Below are 24,066 nucleotides of genomic sequence, written 5' to 3' on the forward strand. Positions count from 1 at the left end.
GGTTTGCGTTCCCATACCGGAGAGCAGACCACAGCATGCTGCTGTTTTCTTTCCGTCGCGGGATCTGGTTGTATTACCTTTAACATCGCCAAAACGGATCTGTCATGACCCACAATGCAAGTCAATGGGGATGGATCCATTTTCTCTGACACAATAGAAAAACGGATCTATTCCCCACTGACTTTCAGTGGTGTTCATGACGGATCCGTCTTGGCAATGTTAAAGATAATACAACCGGATCCGTTCATAACGGATGCAGATGGTTGTATTACCAGTAACGGAAGCGTTTGTGCTGATCCATGACGGATCCAGAAAAAATCCAAGTAGCCTTAAGAGGAAAGTGTATTGGTGATTTACAGAAATTCCTGTATCCACACTCATACAGGAAAGCCTGTCAATCACTGATAAGCCCGCCCACTGGACTCCTAGAAGGAGCACAGAGTTCGACCAATAAATGACAAATTATACAGAATGTTTTCACTTATAACACTATATATCAGTCCAGGGTTGCCAACCGTCCAGAAATTCCTGGACAGTCCATGAAAATAAGTGCGTCCATGATTTTTTTGAGGCTGGTGGTCCTTGACTAGATTATTTTGGTGGTAATTCTCATCATTTCTCAGCTCACAGTAAATGCTGGTAACAAGTTCTTATCAGTATATTGAGCTATAGACACGTATGACTAATAATCCATTTTATTCATTATGGTTTTCCAATTTGTCTGTAAAAAATGTTGGCTGTCCGTGATTTTGGGATAAGTTGTCCAGAAAAAAAGAAAAATTCTTGTTGGCAACCCTGTATCCGTCTGCTCTTCTCCTCTATACTGGACTGAGTCTTTGTATTCTATACATTTACTAGCAATTTCTGATTCTAGGTGGAGATGATCTAGTGTAAAATGCTTTATAGAAGATCTTTATAAAAGTAGATCACAGAAGGGGGAAGTGATTTTTGCAGTCAGATTCTGTTTTAAAGAGGACCTTTCATCAGTTCTGACATAAGCTAATTATGGTATTACCTTGTAGGGCGGCCCCCACTGATCACTGATGCCATTGGTGTATTTTAATTTTTTTTCAAAACCCAACCCCCCCTCCCCCGTTCGTCCGCTGTGGCCCCCCAATGATTTGGCGCGCTGTATTATAATGAGCAGTAAACTCGCAACGGGGAGGAGACGCAGTCTTCTGTTGTGGGTGTCTCCCTGGCTGTGAGCGCGATCCAATCAGAGCGGACCGCTCACAGCCAAGGAGAAGGAGACGCCCACAGCAGAAGACTGCGTTTCCTCCCCGTTGCGAGTTTACTGCTCATTATAATACAGCGCGCCAAATCATTGGGGGGCCACAGCGGACGAAGGGGGGGGGGGGGAGGGGTTGGTTTGAAAAAAAATAAAAAATACACCCATGGCATCAGTGATCAGTGGGGGCCGCCCTACAAGGTAATACCATAATTAGCCTATGTCAGAACTGATGGAAGGTCCTCTTTAATGGCTCATTTACAGTATAGTCAAATCTTCTCTTCTAAATTGCACTGTTTATTATCTGGGGGCATCACTGATGGGTTTTACTGCAGTATCCCTCTAATCTGGTCATAATCCTACCCTTCCTATAGACAGCTGAGAAATGGATGTGCAAACAAAGCTTTCCAGCACAACTAGACAGGTGGAGATAGTTGTGAGCTGTAGATCGGGACATAGACAGAGAGAATCAGCCCATACCACAGAGAGTGTGATACTGTAGCAGTCCGTCATTGGCCATGTATCAGGCACGTTGTCACATTCTTCCCATACGTTGGCTGTCGTTGCATTTAACAATTATTGGTCACAAAGTTCTGGGTATAAATCTCTGTGTCCATGTTCAGCTGATATCTGATGTAACTGGATCTGGTAAAAACTCACTCTAGCAACAGGAGCAACGTTTCGGAGTGTTTTTCATGGGCTTCTGATCTGTGCCTCAGCACCACGACAGATAAGACAGGTCCTATCTTTGGCCGTATCTTGCAGATCGCAGACCCATTCAAGGTAATGGGACGGCATCTGCAGCACGGAATGCACACAGCCGGTGCCATGCATTGTGAACCGCTATTTACAGTCCGCCATACAGGCACGGAGCCCTTACATTCGTATGCATGAGCCCTTACCAACATTTGCCTGCCCTGATAAGGGGTTAAAAATGCCTCTACTGAAAGAGGGGGGGGGGGGGGAGGGGGTTGCAGTAAAACTTAACTTTTATTAACTATGTTTAAAAATATATATAATTTTATTAAAAATATTCAATAAAAATAAAGTTTTACTGCACTCCCCCTCTTTCGGTAGAGGCATTTTTGATCCATTTAATTGGGATTGATTTTTTGAGCAGCAACACTGCGGCCCAATTTGCAATATTTTGTTAAAGGGGTTGTTTCACAAGTGGCATTTATCATCTAGAGAAAGTTAACACAAGGCAATTACTAATGTATTGTGATTGTCCATATTGCTTCCTTTGCTGGCTTGATTAATTTTTCCATCACATTATACACTGCACGTTTCTATGGTTACAACCACCCTGCAATCCATCAGTGGTGGTCGTCGTGCTTGCACACTATAGGAAAAAGCTGGGCCTCTCTGGTGGCCAGGATCAAGGAAGTACACATAGGATGGTGGTACATTTTCCTATAGTGTGCAAGCACGACCACCGCTGCTAGATTGCAGGGTGGTCGTAACCATGGAAACAAGCAGTGTATAATGTGATGGAAAAATTAATCAATCCAGCAAAGGAAGCAATATGGATAATAACAATACATTAGTAAGTACCTGGTAGTGTAACTTTCTCTGCATGATGAATGCTACTTGCTGAAGTGAAAAAGCCACTTTAAAGGGGGTTTTCAGGTTTATGTAAATTAAAGGAGATATCTACTTCTGCAAACATTTTTTTTTGTCACAATGAATCTTTCAAATAAGAAATGAAACACATTTGCAATGAGTCTTATTTAGAAATGTTTTGTTTTTCCAGCTCCTACATAAGCCTATATGTTTCCATGGTAACAGACAACAAACACGCCTAGTGCAGTCTGATCCTGCAGTCATAACACCTTCTGTCTCTTCTTTGCCTGCTACTGTGGTTTCTGAATGCATTCTCAACACTTTCTCTCCTAAATGGCATTCTAAAAACGCAGAAGCCCAAAAATGCCTAAAAGAGATTTTTTTTTTTTAGATGTTTGATTCTGGTTTTTGAAGTATTTTAGATGCTGTGGTTTCTAAGGCTAGGTCTACACGACGACATTTGTCGCGCGACATTTTGTTGCACCAATGTCGCGCGACAATTTTTATAATGGCAGTCTATGGTGTCGCACTGCAACATGCGACATGCTGCGACTGCGACGCGACAGTCGCAGAAAATCCATTCAAGATGGATTTTTCCTGCGACTGTCGCGTCGCAGTCGCAACATGTCGCATGTTGCAGTGCGACACCATAGATTGCCATTATAAAAATTGTCGCGCAACATTGATGCAAAATGTCGCGCGACAACTGTTGCGCCCTATCTGTCACGCGACTTTTTGTAGCGCGACAAATGTCGTCGTGTAGACCTAGCCTAAATCTGTTTTCAGGATGTTTTCTTCTGAAAACTGCAGTGGCAACCCCCCCCCCTTTCCCCCACACACACATTTAAGGTTATAAGCGTGGTTTAGCATTGTCTTTGATACTGTTTTCTAGATTGCAGGGTGGTCGTAACCATGGAAACGAGTAGTGTATAATGTGAAAAATGAACCCATCCAGCAAAGGAAGCAATATGGATAATAAAAATACATTAGTAAGTCTCTTGTATTAACTTTCTCTACATAATAAATACTATTTGCTGAAGTAACACAACCCCTTTAAGTAGGGGACAAATGGAAAATGTAAGGAAATGTCACTGCAGGATCAGACTACACAGGGTTTGTTGGTTGTCTGTTACCATGGAGACTGATTGGACTGTATAGGAGCTGTGGAAGCATAGAGACAGGAAATGTTTAATTAAGACCTATTGCAAAGCTGATTCATTTTTTACTTTAGAGACATTGATTTCAAAGGTACACATATTCTGTATAATGAAAAATTCTTCAACTCTCAGATATCATGTACGTTGTATCTACATTTCCATGACCTCTGCTTGCTGTCAATGAATGGAAATATTCAGTTTACATGCAGAAGCTGAGAGCCACTTAAATAGTCCTTAATGCTGAGGGATAATTACAAAACGTGTTCATGCTAGAGCAGGGATCAGCAACCTCCGGCTCTCCAGCTGTTTGAAAACTACAACTACCAGTATCCTCCCTTCACAGACAAGTAAATGTGCATGCTGGGAGTTGTAGTTTCACAGCAGATGGAGTGCTAAGGTTTGCTGATCCCTGGTGTAGAGAATCCCCTGTGAGCTAAATCAGCAGCACATATCTCTCTCCGTTCCTGCAGGCTAAATGTCTCCCATCTGGAGTTGCTTAGCTCACAGAGGATTGTCTACTGTCTAGGCGTTAAAACCCTTAGATTTAGGCCTCTTTCACACTACAGTATGTTGAATTCAGTGTTTTGCGTTCCGTTTTTCACGGATCCGTTGTTCCGTTTTTTGCTTCCGTTGTGGTTCAGTTTCCGTTCCGTTGTTCCGTTCCGTTTTTCCGTATGGCAAATACAGTATACAGTAATTTCATATAAAAAATTGGGCTGGGCATAACATTTTCAATAGATGGTTCCGCAAAAAACGGAACGGAAACGGAAGACATACGGATGCATTTCCGTATGTGTTCCGTTTTTTTTGCGGACCCATTGACTTGAATGGAGCCACGGACTGTGATTTGCGGCCAAATATAGGACATGTTCTATCTTTTCAACGGAACGGAAAAACGGAAATACGGAAACGGAATGCATACGGAACACATTCCGTTTTTTTGCGGAACCATTGAAATGAATGGTTCCGTATACGGACCGTATACGGAACGCAAAAAACGGACCGTATACGGAACGCAAAAAACTGTAGTGTGAAAGAGGCCTTAGGATGGCTTTTCAGCATCTGTATGTAACTACGTTCCCAACATTTCCATATTAGAAAGTTGCAGAACTTCTCATTATAAGGTGTAAAACCTATGAATGCTTAGGTACTGATCATGGACCGCCACCACTATCCAGGAAATTTATGGCTGAGCCGAATGAGTGTACACAAGCAGAGACTGCGCTTTCTAAATGCCTCCACCGGCGTCACCCGTGTGAGAATGACAAGAGAACACAAGAGAAGTGAGAGAGAGGGGGTGAGTGGACAGGGAGGTGTCAGGGATCACACAGCAGCTCGGCGTGAACTTCCCACTGCTGTTTAGGGTAGGAAGAAAGACATCAGGTGCTCAAGAGATGAGGAAGGATAACCTTGCACGGTCCTACCAGATCATTGTAAGGCCTCTTTCACACTACAGTATGTTGCATTCAGTGTTTTGCGTTCCGTTTTTCACGGATCCGTTGTTCCGTTTTTTGCTTCCGTTGTGGTTCCGTTTCCGTTCCGTTGTTCCGTTCCGTTTTTCCGTATGGCAAATACAGTATACAGTAATTTCATATTAAAAATTGGGCTGGGCATAACATTTTCAATTGATGGTTCCGCAAAAAACGGAACGGATACGGAAGACATACGGATGCATTTCCGTATGTGTTCCGTTTTTTTTGCGGCCCCATTGACTTGAATGGAGCCACGGACTGTGATTCTCAGCCAAATATAGGACATGTTCTATCTTTTCAACGGAACGGAAAAACGGAAATACGGAAACGGAATGCATACGGAACACATTCCGTTTTTTTGCGGAACCATTGAAATGAATGGTTCCGTATACGGACCGTATACGGAATGCAAAAAACGGACCGTATACGGAAAGCAAAAAACTGTAGTGTGAAAGAGGCCTAAGGAATATTTTCAGGATAAATGTGAAGAGTGTTGTGAATATCTAGGGGAGATTTACAAAGTTTCCAACAACAGCCGATCAGAAAAATATCTACTCATTAAAGGGGTTATCCAACCCCTATAATGAACCCCCTAATGCCCGGGCCCCTGATATACATTATACTTATCTGCTCCCCAGAACGCACATTGCTCCGGATACCTGCACGGCCGCTGCTGCATCTCCCCATCGAAACATTGCGGAGATGCAGCGGCGGACCTGCAGGGATCCAGATCGAGGTGGCAGGAAAATATAATGTATACACAAGGGTCCCGAGAATTGGGAGGGTCATTAAAGGGGTTGGATAACCCCTTTAACAACCTAAATGTCCACCTTTGAACACCAATTTTTTTTGTTAAGTTCTAAATTCAGTTTCTAAATATATATATTTATAACAGTCAGAAGTCCATTTTTATGATGCAGATAAAATTATATCGTTCTTTCTGCCTGCAACCACCACTAGGAGGAGCTTGGGAGCTTACTGCATATAGTTCATACACTGAACTCAATAATAACATAGCATGGAGTAAACTCCTCAGCTCCCCCTAGTGGTGGCTGAAGAAAGAAGAATGTTATCATATAACTATGTCTATGCAGGAGGTTTGATGCTCTGTATAAAATGGAGCTCCAACTGCTATAAAGATAAAATATGGAATAATTCAGCACAGAAAGTTGTTGATAAAAGGTGGACATGGATTTTAAAGTGGTGATCTGCTGTAACCCATTTCTTATGCTGCTTTACCATTGGTTTTATAAATTCTCCCCACTAAGTGTATAACATGTGTAGCCAATTGTAAGGCGCAGCAGGGTGTATGGCTCACATGATAAATGGCTTACATTTTGCATTGTATTTTGGATATTTCTGCTACTAGTGTACTTGTGAAATTTGCTATAATGGGAATGTAACACTAGCTAAATATCATGTTATCTTAGAATGTTGATAATGACTTACATTATCAGAGCGTCAGACTCATTGAAGCCAGAGTCTTTTCGAGTATCTTCAGCCTTAGGACTTGTTCACACGACCATGCTGTGTTTTGAGGTCCGCAAATTGCGGATCCGTAAAACACAGATGCCGCCCATGTGCCTTCAGCAATTTGCATAACGGAACGGACAGCCCTGTATAGAAATGCCTATTCTTGTCTGCAAAACGGACAAGAATAGGACATGACTTATAATTTTTGCGGGGCCACGGAACGGAGCAACGGATGCGGACAGCACAGAGAGTGCTGTCCGCATCTTTTGCGGCCCCATTGAAGTGAATGGGTCCGCACCCGAGCCGCAAAAAATGTGGCTCGGATGCGGACCAGAACAATGGTCGTGTGAATGAGCCCTTAGCTGAATAGAGGGGCCTTGTAGGTACATTCATAAGCTGCAGTTGTGGACCATGATAGTTATTCATGGAGCTAAGATACATAATTTTGGCGTGTGGACACTGGGGCTTTGAATTATGTAATGTTGTATGGCTGTAAGGGCTCATGCACACAGCCGTTGCAATATGCGGGCATTGCCGTGTGCACCCCACATCACAGATGCAGACCCATTCACTTGAATGGATCCGCAATCCTGAAGGTCCAGTGTGGAACGGAGGCATGGAACACAACAGATGCACTACGGAGTGCCTCTGTGGGGTTTCTGTCTGTGCATACACTACTTTTCTGCGGTGTGGACGTACCACAGACCCATTTAAGTTGAATTGGTCTGGATCCATCTATGGAATCCGCATGGATGTTGCCCATGCATTGGGGACCACAAATTGCAGTCCCCAATACACAGAAAGGCTAATCAATGGCCGTGTGCATGAGCCCTAAGGTGCGGCCACGCATTTAGGTTCCTTGATGCAGTTTTGGATGCAAAAACCAAAAATGAATTAAAAAAGAGAAGTAGTATCTGTCCTTAAGACCTCTTTCACACAAGCAATATAGATTGTGTCAGGATCTGTTCAGGGAAAAACTGATGGTTTTGCACACAAGTTTAATCAGTTTCTTCTGCAATTGCGTTCAGTGTTTGTGTTTTTTCCATCCGCAGTGTATCCGGATTGCATGTAAAAACAAAAATGAATATTTTCCTTCTTTGTATTTTTGTGATTTTCAAAAAAAGTCAAATAAAAATTATCTGATTTAAAAAAAAAAAAAGAATAATATCTACATCTCCTGGCAACTTTTACTCAAAAATGCATTCAATCTGGATTCCTTCCGTTTTTGCCGCAAGCCCCATTTACTTATATGGGGCCAGAGCGCCATAAAAAAAAACGTACAATATAGAATATGCTTCAATTTTTCCTGAACGCAGAGATGATGTGTGAAAAATGATGCTCATGTATACTTACCCATTGAAATGAATGGGTCAGCATTGAGCCCTGATGCTAGGCGTTCACTAGATGCATCGGATCAAGACAGAAAACTTGCTCATGTGAAACAGCCCTAATACTTTCTCTTCTTTTATGCTCCATGGCTGATTTTGGCTTCCAAAACTGCATCAAGAAACCCAAACTCGTGGCTGCACATCTGTATTAAAAATCTATTTTAATATATCAGTGAGGTCCATATAGGACAGGGACCTGCCAACCACTGGGTACCATTGTCTCCAATGATCTACGGTACTGTGAGACATAGCCCAAAATAGGACCCGCTCTGGTTTTGGTGATGTGCCTAGTACCACTTACTTCTATGGGTCCATGTACTATCCATGGGTAGTCCATTGCACAGATGGATAACACATGGACAAAATATACACTCGTAAGAATAGGCCCTAAAGAGAAGCTCCATCCTGAGGGTACGACCACAGCAGCATGTGGATGAGATTTCTTAAAAAGCTCAAACACTTTGCTAGTAGTGTAAAATGCTGCGGATTTATTGCACGCAAATCCACTGCAGCAATCCACAGAGTTTAGGCCACATGTGAACATACCCTTATAGCATAAAAAGCTACCTAAACAGAAACTCCCCTAATATAATGTAAAGGACTACATTATAGCCATGGGCTCTTTATGTTCTGAAGTGTGAGGATGTGTTTGAGGTACCAGGTGACCTCCTTTAACCCTGCAGGGGGTTACATGGGAATGTCTGGGTGAGAAGGAACATTTTTGGGGGATTTCCTGTGTAAAAAGAAACTGTTATCTCATGCCAAGTCACAGAGACAGAGCAGGTCCTGACTGTATAGGAGGAAAAGGAGAGTCTGAGAAGGTCCAATCACAGATGGAAGTCACTGCAACCACATTGTGCTTCATTAGTTTAAGATTGGGCTGGATACCTGGCACCATGACCACATGAGTGCCCCAGTAAATGTGTGTGTGTGAAACCAGTGTCCAGTTGGGATTAAATATTAAAATATTTAAAGCTAGATATCAGCAGAAGGCAACTGGAATATGATGAGTATTAAACGTCTGGGTTGTGACAATAGGACATTCTGGAAGTAGGAGTCTAGGGTCCACTAATTAATGGGAACCTCCATTTTTATGTATATTGTATTGTATGTTAGGCAGCAAAAAGAGGAGGGAAGGTACAATGCCAAATCTCTGTGTAATATGGACTGTCTTATCTTGGCTAATTTGGAACAGAATTGGTTTACTATTGACTAGTAACTCAGTCCTTCTGTGACTGGCAGCCATAGGGACTCCCAGATCCTCCTATACAGCACATCTCATGCCAGAAAGAGTTTATGCAACAGTCAAATCCTTTGTAATCCAAGAAAGAAAACGAAAGAAAAAAATAATCATAAGAAGATGAAAAAAATAAATAAAATAGACTAAAAAGAAATAACTGAAGAGGATAGACAAAACAGGGGGCAGGGAGGTGATGCAGCCACAGTCACGGACAGAGGCAAATTACTTACGTTTAGTTCGGTGATTGCAATATCAACAATGCTACCCACTACTATGAGTGCATCAAATGTATTCCATGCATCACAGAAATAATGCTGATGACAGCCCAGGAGAAGAGGAGGGAGGACGAGAGAAGAGAGAAAAAAAGAGAGAAAGAGAAAATCAAAGAAAAGAAAAAAGAAAAAGTGTGAACAAGGGAAAGAATGAAAATAATAGAGTAAAAAGGAGGAGAAGTTAAGAGGCATTACACTAATATGCTTGGTCTCCTCTCGTGTTCGGCCGCTGGATGTTACCCTGTTTATTTGCACATAGACACTTTGCAATCTTAGATTGGGAAGAGACGAGGGAAAGAAAAAACCTCCTTCAGCCCCTCCTTCTGCTTGATGGAAGGGGGCGTCGTGGAGCTTTTCCCTTCCCTCTCTCCCTTCTCCCTGGGAATAGGTAGGTCTGAGAAAATTCAAATGAATAATAATAAAAATAAACTGCTAGCAGGAATTTTTGGAGGAAAGGTAGAGAAGCACCCACGTCAGCATGGAGAAGGAGAGAGAGAAGGGGAGTGCGGAGAGGGTTGTAGAGGAACAGACAGACCTGCCCCGATATACTTACATTCGTCTCGCTGAGAATGACGTCTACTACGCTGCCAATGACGATCAGAAAATCAAAGACATTCCAAGGGTCACTAAAATAACCCTACATAGGGGGTCAGGAGGCAAGGCAAGGTAGGGAATTAAAAAGGATTGTTAGACAGACTCAAACACAGCATCAGCACTAGTTTTCCCCTCCATGCCAGTAGGGCGTGCCAATTTAAACCACGCAGACCCTTCTGGCAGTGAAAGGGTTAGTGACCATCCCTCTTTAGCCCACCCCCATATAAAGCAGGGCACACCCTCTGCATCAGCAGGACATCCCGGCAAAAAAGAAAGGGGCCCCCTCCCAAGTATCAGCAGGGGACCCCAGCACCAAGCTAGGCACCCCCTTCCTAAATTCACAGTGTTTCATGTACAAGAGAAATAATTAGCCAGCGGTAATGGGGGGAGGGGGTGTTCATGTATATTCATCCATTGTTCTGGTCTACAGGATGTTGGGGGTTGTAGTGTGTGTTGGACAGGAGCAACGGTTTCATGTTTGGGGATATTCAGAAAAGAATGTAACTCAAAGTTTGTATATGAAGTTGGATTGATAAACTAATTTTTGGACTTTTCAGCCCAAACCTCATGTTACCTCTGATCAACTGAACTCTCTCTAAATGAAGCATTTAATATTATACTTATAGGTCCAGCATGTTGACGGTCACCAACACCTAAGAAGTTACACAGTCGAGTCACATTATTATGACCACTTCCTACTTTCGATGTCGGCAGTGTGTAGCTCATGAAGGATGTCACGTGTGGTGAGCTGGCTTGGGGGGTATATAAGGGGTGAGATAGGCTGTCTGCACACATATCCCTCGTTGCTGTCATGGGTAAAATGGTCGATTTATCAGAGTTGTATAAAGGGATGATTATTGGCTTTCGAGCCGGGGTGGCGGTATTTCTGAAACATCGCAGTTCATGATCTCTTCATGTGCGGCTGTAGTGAAAGTGTATCGTGAGTGGTCAAATGGCACCATTGTGAATAAGTGACGTGGAAACTGCGGAGGATCATGTGCCACTGATGTGAGAGGTGAATGTTGGCTACGAATGTGTGCAAGGGCAGACCAACATTCTGCAGTGGAGCCGGTCACTGCCAAATAAACCAGGGGCTACCAGACATGTGCCTAAAACAGTTCAGTGAGCCCTACTGCATATGGTCACTGCACCTCTACTAATAAAGTTGTATCGACAGAAAAAGCTTCAGTTTTCATATTTTCCGCTGATTGGCAAAGGGTTGCCTTCTCCGAACAGTCATGTTTTCTGCTTCATGGAACGGATAACAGCCTGCAACCAGCCTGCAACCACTGCTGGAAGAACACAAGCTGGTGGTGGCAGCGTTATGGTCTGGGGAATGTTTTTGTGGCACTCTCTAGGCCACTCATCCGGTGACAACCTACCAGGACCTTACTGAGTCACTCCCAGCCCGTATAGCTGCTGTCCGTGCTGCACACGGCGGTTACTCTGGATGTTAGATGGTGGTCATAATAATATAACTTGACTGTGTAAATATAGACTAAAATAAAACAGGTGAACCTACAAGAAGTGATGCTGTTTTGAAAGCAAATGGCGGTCACAGCAAATATTGATTGGATTTAGATTTATTTTGTTCATTCACTTTGCATTTTGTTAACAGATAAAAAAAATAAACTATTATGACTTTAATTTTTGAAACATTCCACATTTATATACAGTACAGACCAAAAGTTTGGACACACCTTCTCATTCAAAGAGTTTTCTTTATTTTCATGACTATGAAAATTGTAGATTCACACTGAAGGCATCAAAACTATGAATTAACACATGTGGAATTATATACATAACAAAAAAGTATGAAACAACTGAAAATATGTAATATTCTAGGTTCTTTAAAGTAGCCACCTTTTGTTTTGATTACTGCTTTGCACACTCTTGGCATTCTCTTGATGAGCTTCAAGAGGTAGTCACCTGAAATGGTCTTCCAACAGTCTTGAAGGAGTTCCCAGAGATGCTTAGCACTTGTTGGCCCTTTTGCTTTCACTCTGCGGTTCAGCTCACCCAAACCATCTCGATTGGGTTCAGGTCCGGTGACTGTGGAGGCCAGGTCATCTGGCGCAGCACCCCATCACTCTCCTTTATGGTCAAATAGCCCTTACACAGCCTGGAGGTGTGTTTGGGGTCATTGTCCTGTTGAAAAATAAATGATGGTCCAACTAAACGCAAACCGGATGGAATAGCATGCCGCTGCAAGATGCTGTGGTAGCCATGCTGGTTCAGTATGCCTTCAATTTTGAATAAATCCCCAACAGTGGCACCAGCAAAGCACCCCCACACCATCACACCTCCTCCTCCATGCTTCACGGTGGGAACCAGGCATGTAGAGTCCATCCGTTCACCTTTTCTGCGTCGCACAAAGACACGGTGGATGGAACCAAAGATCTCAAATTTGGACTCATCAGACCAAAGCACAGATTTCCACTGGTCTAATGTCCATTCCTTGTGTTCTTTAGCCCACACAAGTCTCTTCTGCTTGTTGCCAGTCCTTGGCAGTGGTTTCCTAGCAGATATTCTACCATGAAGGCCTGATTCACACAGTCTCCTCTTAACAGTTGTTCTAGAGATGTGTCTGCTGCTAGAACTCTGTGTGGCATTGACCTGGTCTCTAATCTGAGCTGCTGTTAACCTGCGATTTCTGAGGCTGGTGACTCGGATGAACTTATCCTCCGCAGCAGAGGTGACTCTTGGTCTTCCTTTCCTGGGGCGGTCTGCATGTGAGCCAGTTTCTTTGTAGCGCTTGATGGTTTTTGTGACTGCACTTGGGGACACTTTCAAAGTTTTCCCAATTTTTTGGACTGACTGACCTTAATTTCTTAAAGTAATGATGGCCACTCGTTTTCTTTACTTAGCTGCTTTTTTCTTGCCATAATACAAATTCTAACAGTCTATTCAGTAGGACTATCAGCTGTGTATCCACCTGACTTCTCCACAACGCAACTGATGGTCCCAACCCCATTTATAAGGCAAGAAATCCCACTTATTAAACCTGACAGGGCACACCTGTGAAGTAAAAACCATTTCAGGTGACTACCTCTTGAAGCTCATCAAGAGAATGCCAAGAGTGTGCAAAGCAGTAATCAAAGCAAAAGGCGGCTACTTTGAAGAACCTAGAATATGACATATTTTCAGTTGTTTCACACTTTTTTGTTATGTATATAATTCCACATGTGTTAATTCATAGTTTTGATGCCTTCAGTGTGAATCTACAATTTTCATAGTCATGAAAATAAAGAAAACTCTTTGAATGAGAAGGTGTGTCCAAACTTTTGGTCTGTACTGTATATATATATATATATAAAGCAAGGGGGGTTAGTCAGCACATCCCAATGCGCAGGTGCACGCTGCCATGGCTGAAAACATAGAGAAAAAGAGACAATGCAGCAGCACCCTGCAAACCAGATAAAGTACAATAATGCCATAGTCACAAAAAATATTACAGTGCTAATACTACGCTTATTTATAAAGTGAGATGCTTGGCAAATGCATTTTGTACAAAACCATCTGAACCAGTCTGCCGAACGTCAAGGCGATCTCTGTAAGACGGGAACCTAACACTAAATGCTGCCTGTTATGCGCCATAATGGCCGCCATAAAGTTCAGGAAGTGTTGGATCCACATGCATGCTGGGTCCATTCTGCCTTTTACCATTTTTGGTGCCAAAATGGCCTCCATTACTTCCAAGGGATGCAGGTACCAACATGCATGCTGAGCCCACTCCATACCTTTCCTTGTGCGAGACGGCTTCCAATGAATGCAGGGAGAGCAGGCCACAGCTTTATACTGAAACTAATTAAAATCAGCCTATGGGGCAGGCAGGCTAATCAGGAGTGCATTGCAAGGTATGGAGTGGGCTCGGCATGCATGTTGGTACCTGCATTACTTGGAAGTAATGGAGGCCATTTTGGCAACAAAAATGGTAAAAGGCAGAGTGGACCCAGCATGCATGTGGATCCAACACTTCCCGAACTTTATGGTGGCCATTATGGCGCATAACAGGCAGCATTTAGTGTTAGGTTCCCGTCTTACAGAGATCGCCTTGACGTCCGGCAGATGGGCTCAGATGGTTTTGTACAAAATGCATTTGCCAAGTATCTCACTTTATAAATAAGCGTAGCATTAGCACTGTAATATATTTTGTGACTATGGCATTATTGTACTTCATCTGGTTTGCAGAGTGCTGCTGCATTGTCTTTGTTCTCTCTCTCTCTCTATATATATATTATTAAATTTCTCAGTGTTTTTTGTGATTCATGTATACTTATTTTATGCAATAACATATAAGCACACAGGGGACATAAAAGGGGAAAGACATTATAGACACAGCTCAGGTGTTGCCCTTGCATGCATGTGGATCCAACACTTCCCGAACTTTATGTTGGCCATTATGGCGCATAACAGGCAGCATTTAGTGTTAGGTTCCCGTCTTACAGAGATCGCCTTGACGTCCGGCAGACGGGCTCAGATGGTTTTGTACAAAATGCATTTGCCAAGTATCTCACTTTATAAATAAGCGTAGCATTAGCACTGTAATATATTTTGTGACTATGGCATTATTGTACTTTATCTGGTTTGCAGAGTGCTACTGCATTGTCTTTGTTGTCTCTCTCTCTCTCTATATATATATATATTATTACATTTCTCAGTGTTTTTTGTGATTCATGTACCGTATTTTTTGCCCCATAAGACGCACTTTTTCCCCCCCCAAAATGGGGGAGAAATGCCCCTGCGTCTTATGGGGCGAATGCTTGCAGTTTTACATCGCTGGCAGAGATGTATCAGTGAGCGGGGACTCGGGGAGGGACTGGGAGGAGGGTCTGGGGGCTGGCAATAGCGGCGGGGCGGTGCAGTCAGTGTAGTATAGCACCGCCCCGCCGCTCCAGTATACTAATATAAGATGTCATTTTCAAGTAATACTTATTAAACTTGCCCCCTTAGTCCTATTACTACCTTACATCCTAATCGCGGCAGTAGAATTCAGGCCGGGCGGGCGGCAGCGTAACTCATGTCACGTGCCTGCGGCGCCTACTTTATGAATGAAGCAGGCGGCGCAGGCAAGTGACGTCAGTAAGAGATGCGCCAGCCGCCCGTCTGCCTGCCTGAATTCTACAGCAGCGATTCGGATGTAAGGTAGAAATAGGACTGAAGGGGCATGTTTAATAAGTATTAATTGAATGTGACATCTTATTTTAGTATACTGGCGGCGGGGGCGATCTGTGGATGGCACAGTTATGGGCTGGGGGGGGGGGGGGTCTGTGGATGGCACAGTTATGGGCTGGGGGGGGGTCTGTGGATGGCACAGTTATGGGCTGGGGGGGGGTCTGTGGATGGCACTGTTATGGGCTGGGGGGGGTCTGTGGATGGCACATATATAACAGTGCCACCCACAGATCCCCCCAGCCCATAACAGTGCCATCCACAGATTCCCCCCCCCCTGTAACAATGCCATCCACAGATCCCCCTGTAATAGTGCAAGCCACAGATGCCCCCCATAACAGTGTCCGTCATCCACAGATCCCCCATAACAGTGTCCGTCATCCACAGATCCCCCCCATAACAGTGTCAGTCATCCACAGATCCCCCCATAACAGTGTCCGTCATCCACAGATGCCCCCCATAACAGTGTCCGTCATCCACAGATCCCCCATAACAGTGTCCGTCACCCGCAGATCCCCCATAACAGTGTCCGTCATCCACAGATCCCCCACATAACAGTGTCAGTCATCCACAGATCCCCCCATAACAGTGTCCGTCATCCACAGATCCCCCATAACAGTGTCCGTCATCCACAGATCCCCCACATAACAGTGTCAGTCATCCACAGATCCCCCACATAAGTGTCAGTCATCCACAGATCCCCAGTAATAGTGCCATCCAGAGACCACCATTCGTTCCAAACCCACCAAACACACAGCACACCTTTTGGTTAAAAATTATTTTTTTCTTATTTTCCTCCCCAAAAACCTAGGTGCGTCTTATGGGCCGGTGTGTCTTATAGGGCGAAAAATACGGTATACTTATTTTATGCAATAACATATAAGCACACAGGGGACATAAAAGGGGAAAGACATTATAGACACAGCTTAGGTGTTGTCCTTGTCAATAACATTGCATGCTATATGTAAGGATCCCTCCTTCAGAATAATAACTTTGCATAGTGACATTGTCATACACTTGATGGGACAGCAGGGGATATTGGCACAGCTTGTGATCCACAGGACTGGTTTATTTGCACACAGTAAGACAGATGAAGGTAAAACCAGAGACTTCGTAAAAATCTGATGGGGCAGAACAATCATTGCAGCTTTGCTATGAAACAAAATGTTTTAGATTAAAGCTAAATAATATTAGGGTACTTTCACACTTGCAGCAGGACGGATCCGACAGGCTGTTCACCCTGTCAGATCCGTCCTTCCGCTGTTTCGCCATGCCGCCGGACTGCCGCTCCGTCCCCATTGACTATAATAGGGACAGGGGCGGCGCTCTGGCGCAGTACGGCAGTGCACGGCGAAAGGCCGCCAGACTAAAAGTCCTGCATGTCCGAATTTTTAGTCCGGCGGCCTCTGACCGCGAACTGCCGTACTGCGCCGGAGCGCCGCCCCGTCCCCATTATGGTCAATGGGGACGGAGTGGCGGTCCGGCGGCACGGCGAAACAGCGGAAGGACGGATCCGACAGGGTGAACAGCCTGTCAGATCCGTCCTGCCGCAAGTGTGAAAGTACCCTACTACTAATAATACTAGCTACTAATAATACTACTTTACTTGTACAGACCATGAGTTGTATAACATCTTACGCTCCATTTACATCCAGAGCTGCATTCATAATTCCTAAAAAAAAACAACTGTATATGCTATCAACTCCCCACTGGAACTGGATCACTGGCTGTTGTGTTGCTCTTTTGGAGATGTAGTGTATAATTTCATACACCGTACAGGAGACTTAGGTGAAAAACGACCTCTCCTACAATGCAATCTAGCCAAGTACCGCTTTTTGTCTCACTGCTGAATGCTGACATACAGTTGCAAGAAAAAGTATGTGAACCCTTTGGAATTATATGGATTTCTGCAAAAATTGGTCATAAAATGTGAACTGATCTTCATCTAAATCACAACAATAGACAATCACAGTCTGCTTAAACTAATAACACACAAAGAATTAAATGTTACCATGTTTTTATTGAACCATGTAAACATTCACAGTGCAGGTGGAAAAAGTATGTGAACCCCTAGACTAATGACATCTCCAAGAGCTAATTGGAGTGAGGTGTCAGCCAACTGGAGTCCAATCAATGAGATGAGATTGGAGGTGTTGGTTACAGCTGCCCTGCCCTATAAAAAACACACAACAGTTCTGGGTTTGCGTTTCACAAGAAGCATTGCCTGATGTGAATGATGCCTCGCACAAAAGAGCTCTCAGAAGACCTACAATTAAGAATTGTTGACTTGCATAAAGCTGGAAAGGTTTATAAAAGTATCTCCAAAAGCCTTGCTGTTTATCAGTCCACGGTAAGACAAATTGTCTATAAATGGAGAAAGTTCAGCACTGCTGCTACTCTCCCCAGTGGCCATCCTGTAAAGATGACTGCAAGAGCACAGCGCAGACTGCTCAATGAGGTGAAGAAGAATACTAGAGTGTCAGCTAAAGACTTACAAAAGTCTCAGGCAAAAGTCCCTGTTAACGAATCTACGATACGTCAAACACTAAACAAGAATGGATTTCATGGGAAGATACCACAGAGGAAGCCACTGCTGTCCAAAAAAAACCATTGCTGCACATTTACAGTTTTCACAAGAGTGCCTGGATGTTCCACAGCAGTATTGGCAAAATATTCTGTGGACAGATGAAACCAAAGTTGAGTTGTTTGGAAGAAACACACAACACTATGGGCCAGATTTATCATTACTCTGACAGCTCACTCCACTTTCACATATGGCTAAAGTCAGTTTTAGCCAAGTCAGATTTATGAACGGCCCTTTAAGACTGTAATAAATGTGGTTTGACGGTAGCAGTTTATCCGTCAGTAAGCAGCTTTACAAAAGTCGCACATCTTTACGAAAAAGTCGCACGTCTTTACGAAAAAGTCGCATGTTCTATTAAAAAGTCTCATAAGATAAGCATGGTCCTCACTGGAGTGAAATTGCGAAATTTTTTGCGACTTTTTTGCGACTTTTTAAATAGTCACAATAGTAAATCTGTCTAGAGATTAATTTACATAAGAAAACATGCCCACTTTCAGAAAACTGGCGAGCATAGTGCAGAGCAGAAAAAAGTCGCACATTTTTGCGCAATTTTAGTGATTGCGCAAAAATTTGCGACTTTTTCACTCCATTATTCTGACTTGAGCTAATGATAAATCTGGCCCTATGTGTGGAGAAAAAGCATCACAGCACACAAACATCAAAACCTCCTCCCAACTGTGAAGTATGGTGGTGGGGGCATCATGGTTTGGGGCTGCTTTGCTGCGTCAGGGCCTAGACGGATTGCTATCATCGAAGGAAAAATTAATTCCCAAGTTTATCAAGACATTTTGCAGGAGAACTTAAGGCCATCTGTCCACCAGCTGAAGCTCAACAGAAGATGGGTGTTGCAACATGACAACGACCCAAAGCATAGAAGTAAATCAACAACACAATGGCTTAAACAGAAGAAAATACACCTTCTGGAGTGGCCCAGTCAGAGTCCTGACCTCAACCTGATTGAGATGCTCTGGCATGACCTCAAGAAAGCAATTCACACCAGACATCCCAAGAATATTGCTGAACTGAAACAGTTCTGTAAAGAGGAATAGTGCACGTCTGATCTGCAACTACAGGAAACGGTGCCAAAGGAGGTTCAACCAGCTATTTAATCCAATAATACTTTTTCCACCTGCACTGTGAATGTTTACATGGTGTGTTCAATAAAAACATGGTAACATTTAATTCTTTGTGTGTTATTAGTTTAAGCAGACTGTGATTGTGTCAAGGAACCATGAACCAGACGTACAACAGAGATAAGTGGAGAAGAAGAAGGTTTTATTGAAGAGCAAGCCGTAAGCAAAGTCCAAACGGATGGCTAGACCGAAGCAGGGTCTTGCGGAGACAGAGGTCAGGAACCAGAAGGGTAGTCAGACGTAGCCGGAATCAGGAACCAACGGGGTAGTCAGACGTAGCCAGGATCAGGAACCAACGGGGTAGTCAGACGAAGCCGGAATCAGGAACCAACGGGGTAGTCAGACGAGGCCAGGATCAGGAACCAGAAGCAGCAGCAGTCTTGGAAGCATGTGAACACAGGAGGACCAAGCAAGGAACTGAAGCCACAGACCTCCTATATATATGAGCTGGGCATCCAGCTCCTCCCAGTGGGAAGGAGGAGCCGCAGGGTGGGAGGCTACAAGAAAACCCAGAAACCAAGATGGCCGCCAGCACATGTCAAACGAAGGGAACAGCAAGGAGGTAAGACCATGACAGTACCTCCCCCTCAAGGGCCCCTCCTCCGCGGAGTAAGGAACGGTTTCTGAGGGAAGCGTGCGTGGAAGGCTCGGAGCAAGACAGGAGCATGGACATCTGCGGAGGGAACCCAGGAACGCTCCTCTGGACCATAACCACGCCAATGGACCAAAAACTGCACCCGGCCGCGGACCAGGCGTGAGTCCAGGATATTGCTCACCTCATACTCCTCACGATTGCCCACTTGGACCGGACGAGGCCGAGGAATCGAGGAAGTGAAACGATTACACACCAGCGGCTTCAACAGGGAGACATGAAACACGTTGGAGATCCGCATGCCAGGAGGAAGCGCAAGGGCATAGGCTACCGGGTTTACCCTGCGAAGCACTCGGAAGGGACCAACAAAGCGAGGCGCCAGCTTGGGAGTGGGCACTCGAAGGTTGAGGTTGCGGGTGGACAACCATACGCGGTCTCCGACCTGGTAGGAAGGAGCGGGCGCTCGTCTGCGATCAGCCTGGAGTTTCTGGCGCTGCGCAGAGACCTCAAGGGACCTCTGGATCTGTACCCAAGAAGCACGTAGGACGGAAAGGTGATCCTCCACAGCCGGAATATCCTGGGGAGAGAATATCTCCGGTAACACGGCAGGTTGGAACCCATAATTGGCCATGAAGGGAGACGTCCCAGAGGAAGAGTTCACCGCCGTGTTCCTGGCAAACTCAGCCCAAGGCAGGAGGTCAACCCAATTGTCTTGGTGATCGGAGACATAGCAACGAAGGAATTGCTCCAAGGCCTGATTGGATCGTTCTGCGGCCCCATTGGACTGAGGGTGGTAGGCCGAGGAGAAAGAGAGATGAATCCCCAACTGGGAGCAAAAGGCGCGCCAGAACCTGGACACAAACTGACTCCCCCGATCCGACACAATCTCCTTGGGCAAACCGTGCAACCGGAAGACCTCCCTGGCAAAAATCGAGGCCAACTCTTGTGCAGAGGGTAACTTCTTGAGAGGAACACAGTGGCACATTTTGGAAAACCGATCCACTATCATGAGAATGACCGTATGGCCTCGGGATGCAGGGAGGTCCACAATGAAATCCATCCCCAGGTGTGACCATGGACGCTCCCCGGTGGCTATGGGTTGCAAAAGGCCCAACGGAAGGTGCCGAGGGGACTTACTCTGGGCACAAACGGAGCATGCCGCTACATATGCGGCGATGTCGGAACGTAGGGAAGGCCACCAGAACAGACGTGAAACAGCCCAGGACAGCTGATTCTTTCCAGGATGCCCCGCGGCCTTGGAGTTATGGTAGGTTCGCAACAACCGAGTGCGCAACTCCTCAGGCACAAAACACCTGCCGTTGGGTCTCCCAGAGGGAGCACCAGATTGAGCCGCCAAAATCTGCTCACCCAGGGGAGAGGTCAGGCTGGTGCGAATGGCGGCCAGGATCTGATTCGGAGGTATGACCGAAGTCGGAATCGACTCCTCCCCGGACAGCTCGGAGTACTGCCGTGATAAGGCATCCGCTCTGATGTTCTTGGAACCGGGTAGGTAGGAGACCACGTAATTAAAACGTGACAAGAACAGAGCCCATCTGGCCTGACGTGGTGTCAATCTCTTGGCCTCAGAGAGGTAGGTCAGATTCTTGTGGTCCGTCAGGATGAGAACCGGAACCACCGAGCCCTCGAGCAAGTGCCTCCATTCTTTAAGGGCCTGCACGATGGCCAATAACTCCCTGTCACCAATCTGATAGTTGCACTCCGCGGAAGACAGTTTCCGGGAGTAAAACCCACAAGGAAGCAGAGGACCCTCCGGTGTTCTACGCTGAGACAGGAGGGCGCCTACTCCCGTCTCAGACGCGTCCACCTCGAGGACAAACGGCAACCCAGGGTTGGGATGCGACAGAATCGGAGCCGACACAAATGCGGATTTTAGAGCCTCAAAAGCTCGGATGGCCTCGGGCGGCCAGACCTGGGGATTACTTCCCTTCCTGGTCAGATCCGTGAGAGGCTTGGCTAGCAAGGAAAAGTCCCTGATGAACTTCCGATAATAATTGGCGAAGCCCAAAAAGCGCTGCAGGGCACGAAGACCACTGGGCTGGGGCCACTGTAAGACAGCCGAAACCTTCTCAGGATCCATGGAGAACCCCTCAGCGGAAATGATGTAACCTAAGAAGGTTACCTGGGATCGGTGAAATTCACATTTCTCAAGCTTACCGAACAGCTTGTTCTCTCGTAACCTTTGCAACACTCGTCTGACATCCAGAATGTGGGCCTCCATGGATTCAGAATATATCAAGATGTCATCCAAATAGACCACCACACACTGCTGCAACAGGTCACGGAAAACATCGTTGATGAATTCCTGGAAGACTGCGGGCGCATTGCACAACCCAAAGGGCATAACCAAGGATTCATAATGACCGGTCCTGGTGTTAAACGCGGTCTTCCACTCATCGCCCGCCTTGATCCTTACCAGGTTATATGCCGCCCTCAGGTCGAGTTTGGTAAAGACCGTGGCCCCTTTGAGGCGATCGAACAGCTCGGAAATCAAGGGTATCGGGTAAGCGTTCTTGATCGTGATGCGATTGAGACCCCTGTAATCGATGCAAGGCCTCAACTCACCGCCCTTCTTTTTCACAAAGAAAAATCCAGCCCCTGCCGGGGACGAGGATTTGCGAATGTGTCCGCGTGAAAGCGCCTCCCTCACGTACTCCTCCATGGCCTCATTCTCCGCTACCGACAGTGGATAGACTTTGCCACGAGGAGGAACGGCACCAGATTGTAACTCTATGGCACAATCGTATGGGCGGTGCGGAGGTAGGGCAACCGCACGCACCTTATCGAATACATCCCGGTACTCCTCGTATTCAGGAGGCAACAGAGAGTCCGAGGAAGTACTCAGCAACTTGACAGGCCCATGGATGCAACTAGCCCCACACTGCGGTGACCACGAGAGGATCTCGGCCGATTTCCAATCGAAAGTCGGATTATGCTTCTGGAGCCAGGGGTACCCCAAGACCACCGAGTAGTGTGGAGACGAAATAACCTGGAGACAGACCGACTCTCTGTGAACGGCACCAATGACCATCCCCACTGGAAGGGTCTCATGAGTCACGTGTGGCGGCAGAAGGGGTCTGCCGTCTATCGCCTCAAGAGCCAGTGGGGAACCTCGAGGCTGCAGAGGAATGGAATTGGCGGCGGCGAACACACCATCAATGAACAAACCACCAGCACCAGAGTCCACCAACGCCTGGGTCGTCACCGAGCCCCCGACCCAGGAGAGGACAACGGTAATCAGTGGTTTGTCAACACGGGAAACCGGGGACGAGGAGACTCCACCCAAGATCTGCCCCCGACAGGACCTCAGGTGCGAGCGTTCTCCCGGACGGTTCGGACATGCCAACCGAAAATGCCCACCGAGACCACAGTACATGCATCGGCCCTCGCGTCTCCGGAGTGCCCTCTCCCCCTCGGAAAGGCGAGCAAACCCCCGCTGCATGGGTTCACCCCCAGACAAGTCATCCCCAGGAGGCGTGGGAGGAGAGGGAGGCACGGGTGGGACAGCAAACGTAGGCGCCAATCTGTTAGGAGACCTCCGCAGGCTCTCCTTAAAGGAAGGTCTCTCCCTGAGTCTGGTGTCAATCAAAATCAGGAAAGAAATAAGAGACTCGAGCTCCACTGGTAGGTCCTTAGCTGCAACCTCATCCTTCAAGGCATCCGAGAGACCATGAGAGAAAGCAGCGACCAGAGCCTCATTATTCCAGCCCACCTCTGCTGCCAGGGTACGAAACTCAATGGCGTATTCAGCTACGGATCGTGAACCCTGTCTGATGGACATAAGGAGCTTCGCAGCAGAGGCAGCACGAGCCGGCACATCGAATACCTTCCGAAGAGAAGCAACAAAACCGGAAAACTCGGCAACCACCGGATTGTTGTTCTCCCATAAAGGGCTGGCCCAGGCCAAGGCCTTGTCCGAGAGCAGCGAGATCAAGAAGCCCACCTTTGATCTCTCAGTAGGAAAGGCATGTGGCAGCAACTCGAAGTAAATGCCCACCTGGTTAAGGAAACCTCGGCACTGAGTTGGCTCTCCCCCAAAGCGCTGTGGAAGGGGGGCAGAACCGGTCATACCCCGAAACACCACAGGCGCAGCAACAGGTGTCGGGGTAGACTCTGGCGCAACAACCGGAGCGGCAGTAGGAGCGGGCCCAGGAGCGACAACCGACCCATCGGCAACGGA

The 24,066-nt window shown here is 45.9% G+C and overlaps 1 protein-coding gene across 1 annotated transcript in view; it reads right to left on the reverse strand.

Moving 5' to 3' along the window:
- Positions 1-24,066, reverse strand: part of CACNA1C (calcium voltage-gated channel subunit alpha1 C) — a 562,571-nt gene that overhangs the window by 47,401 nt on the left and 491,104 nt on the right. The window contains 1 exon segment of the mRNA XM_044281366.1: positions 10,347-10,430. Coding sequence (XP_044137301.1) covers positions 10,347-10,430 — 84 coding nt within the window.

The sequence above is a fragment of the Bufo gargarizans genome, chromosome 2 (assembly GCF_014858855.1).
Source record: "Bufo gargarizans isolate SCDJY-AF-19 chromosome 2, ASM1485885v1, whole genome shotgun sequence".
Taxonomy (NCBI): Eukaryota; Metazoa; Chordata; class Amphibia; order Anura; family Bufonidae; genus Bufo; species Bufo gargarizans.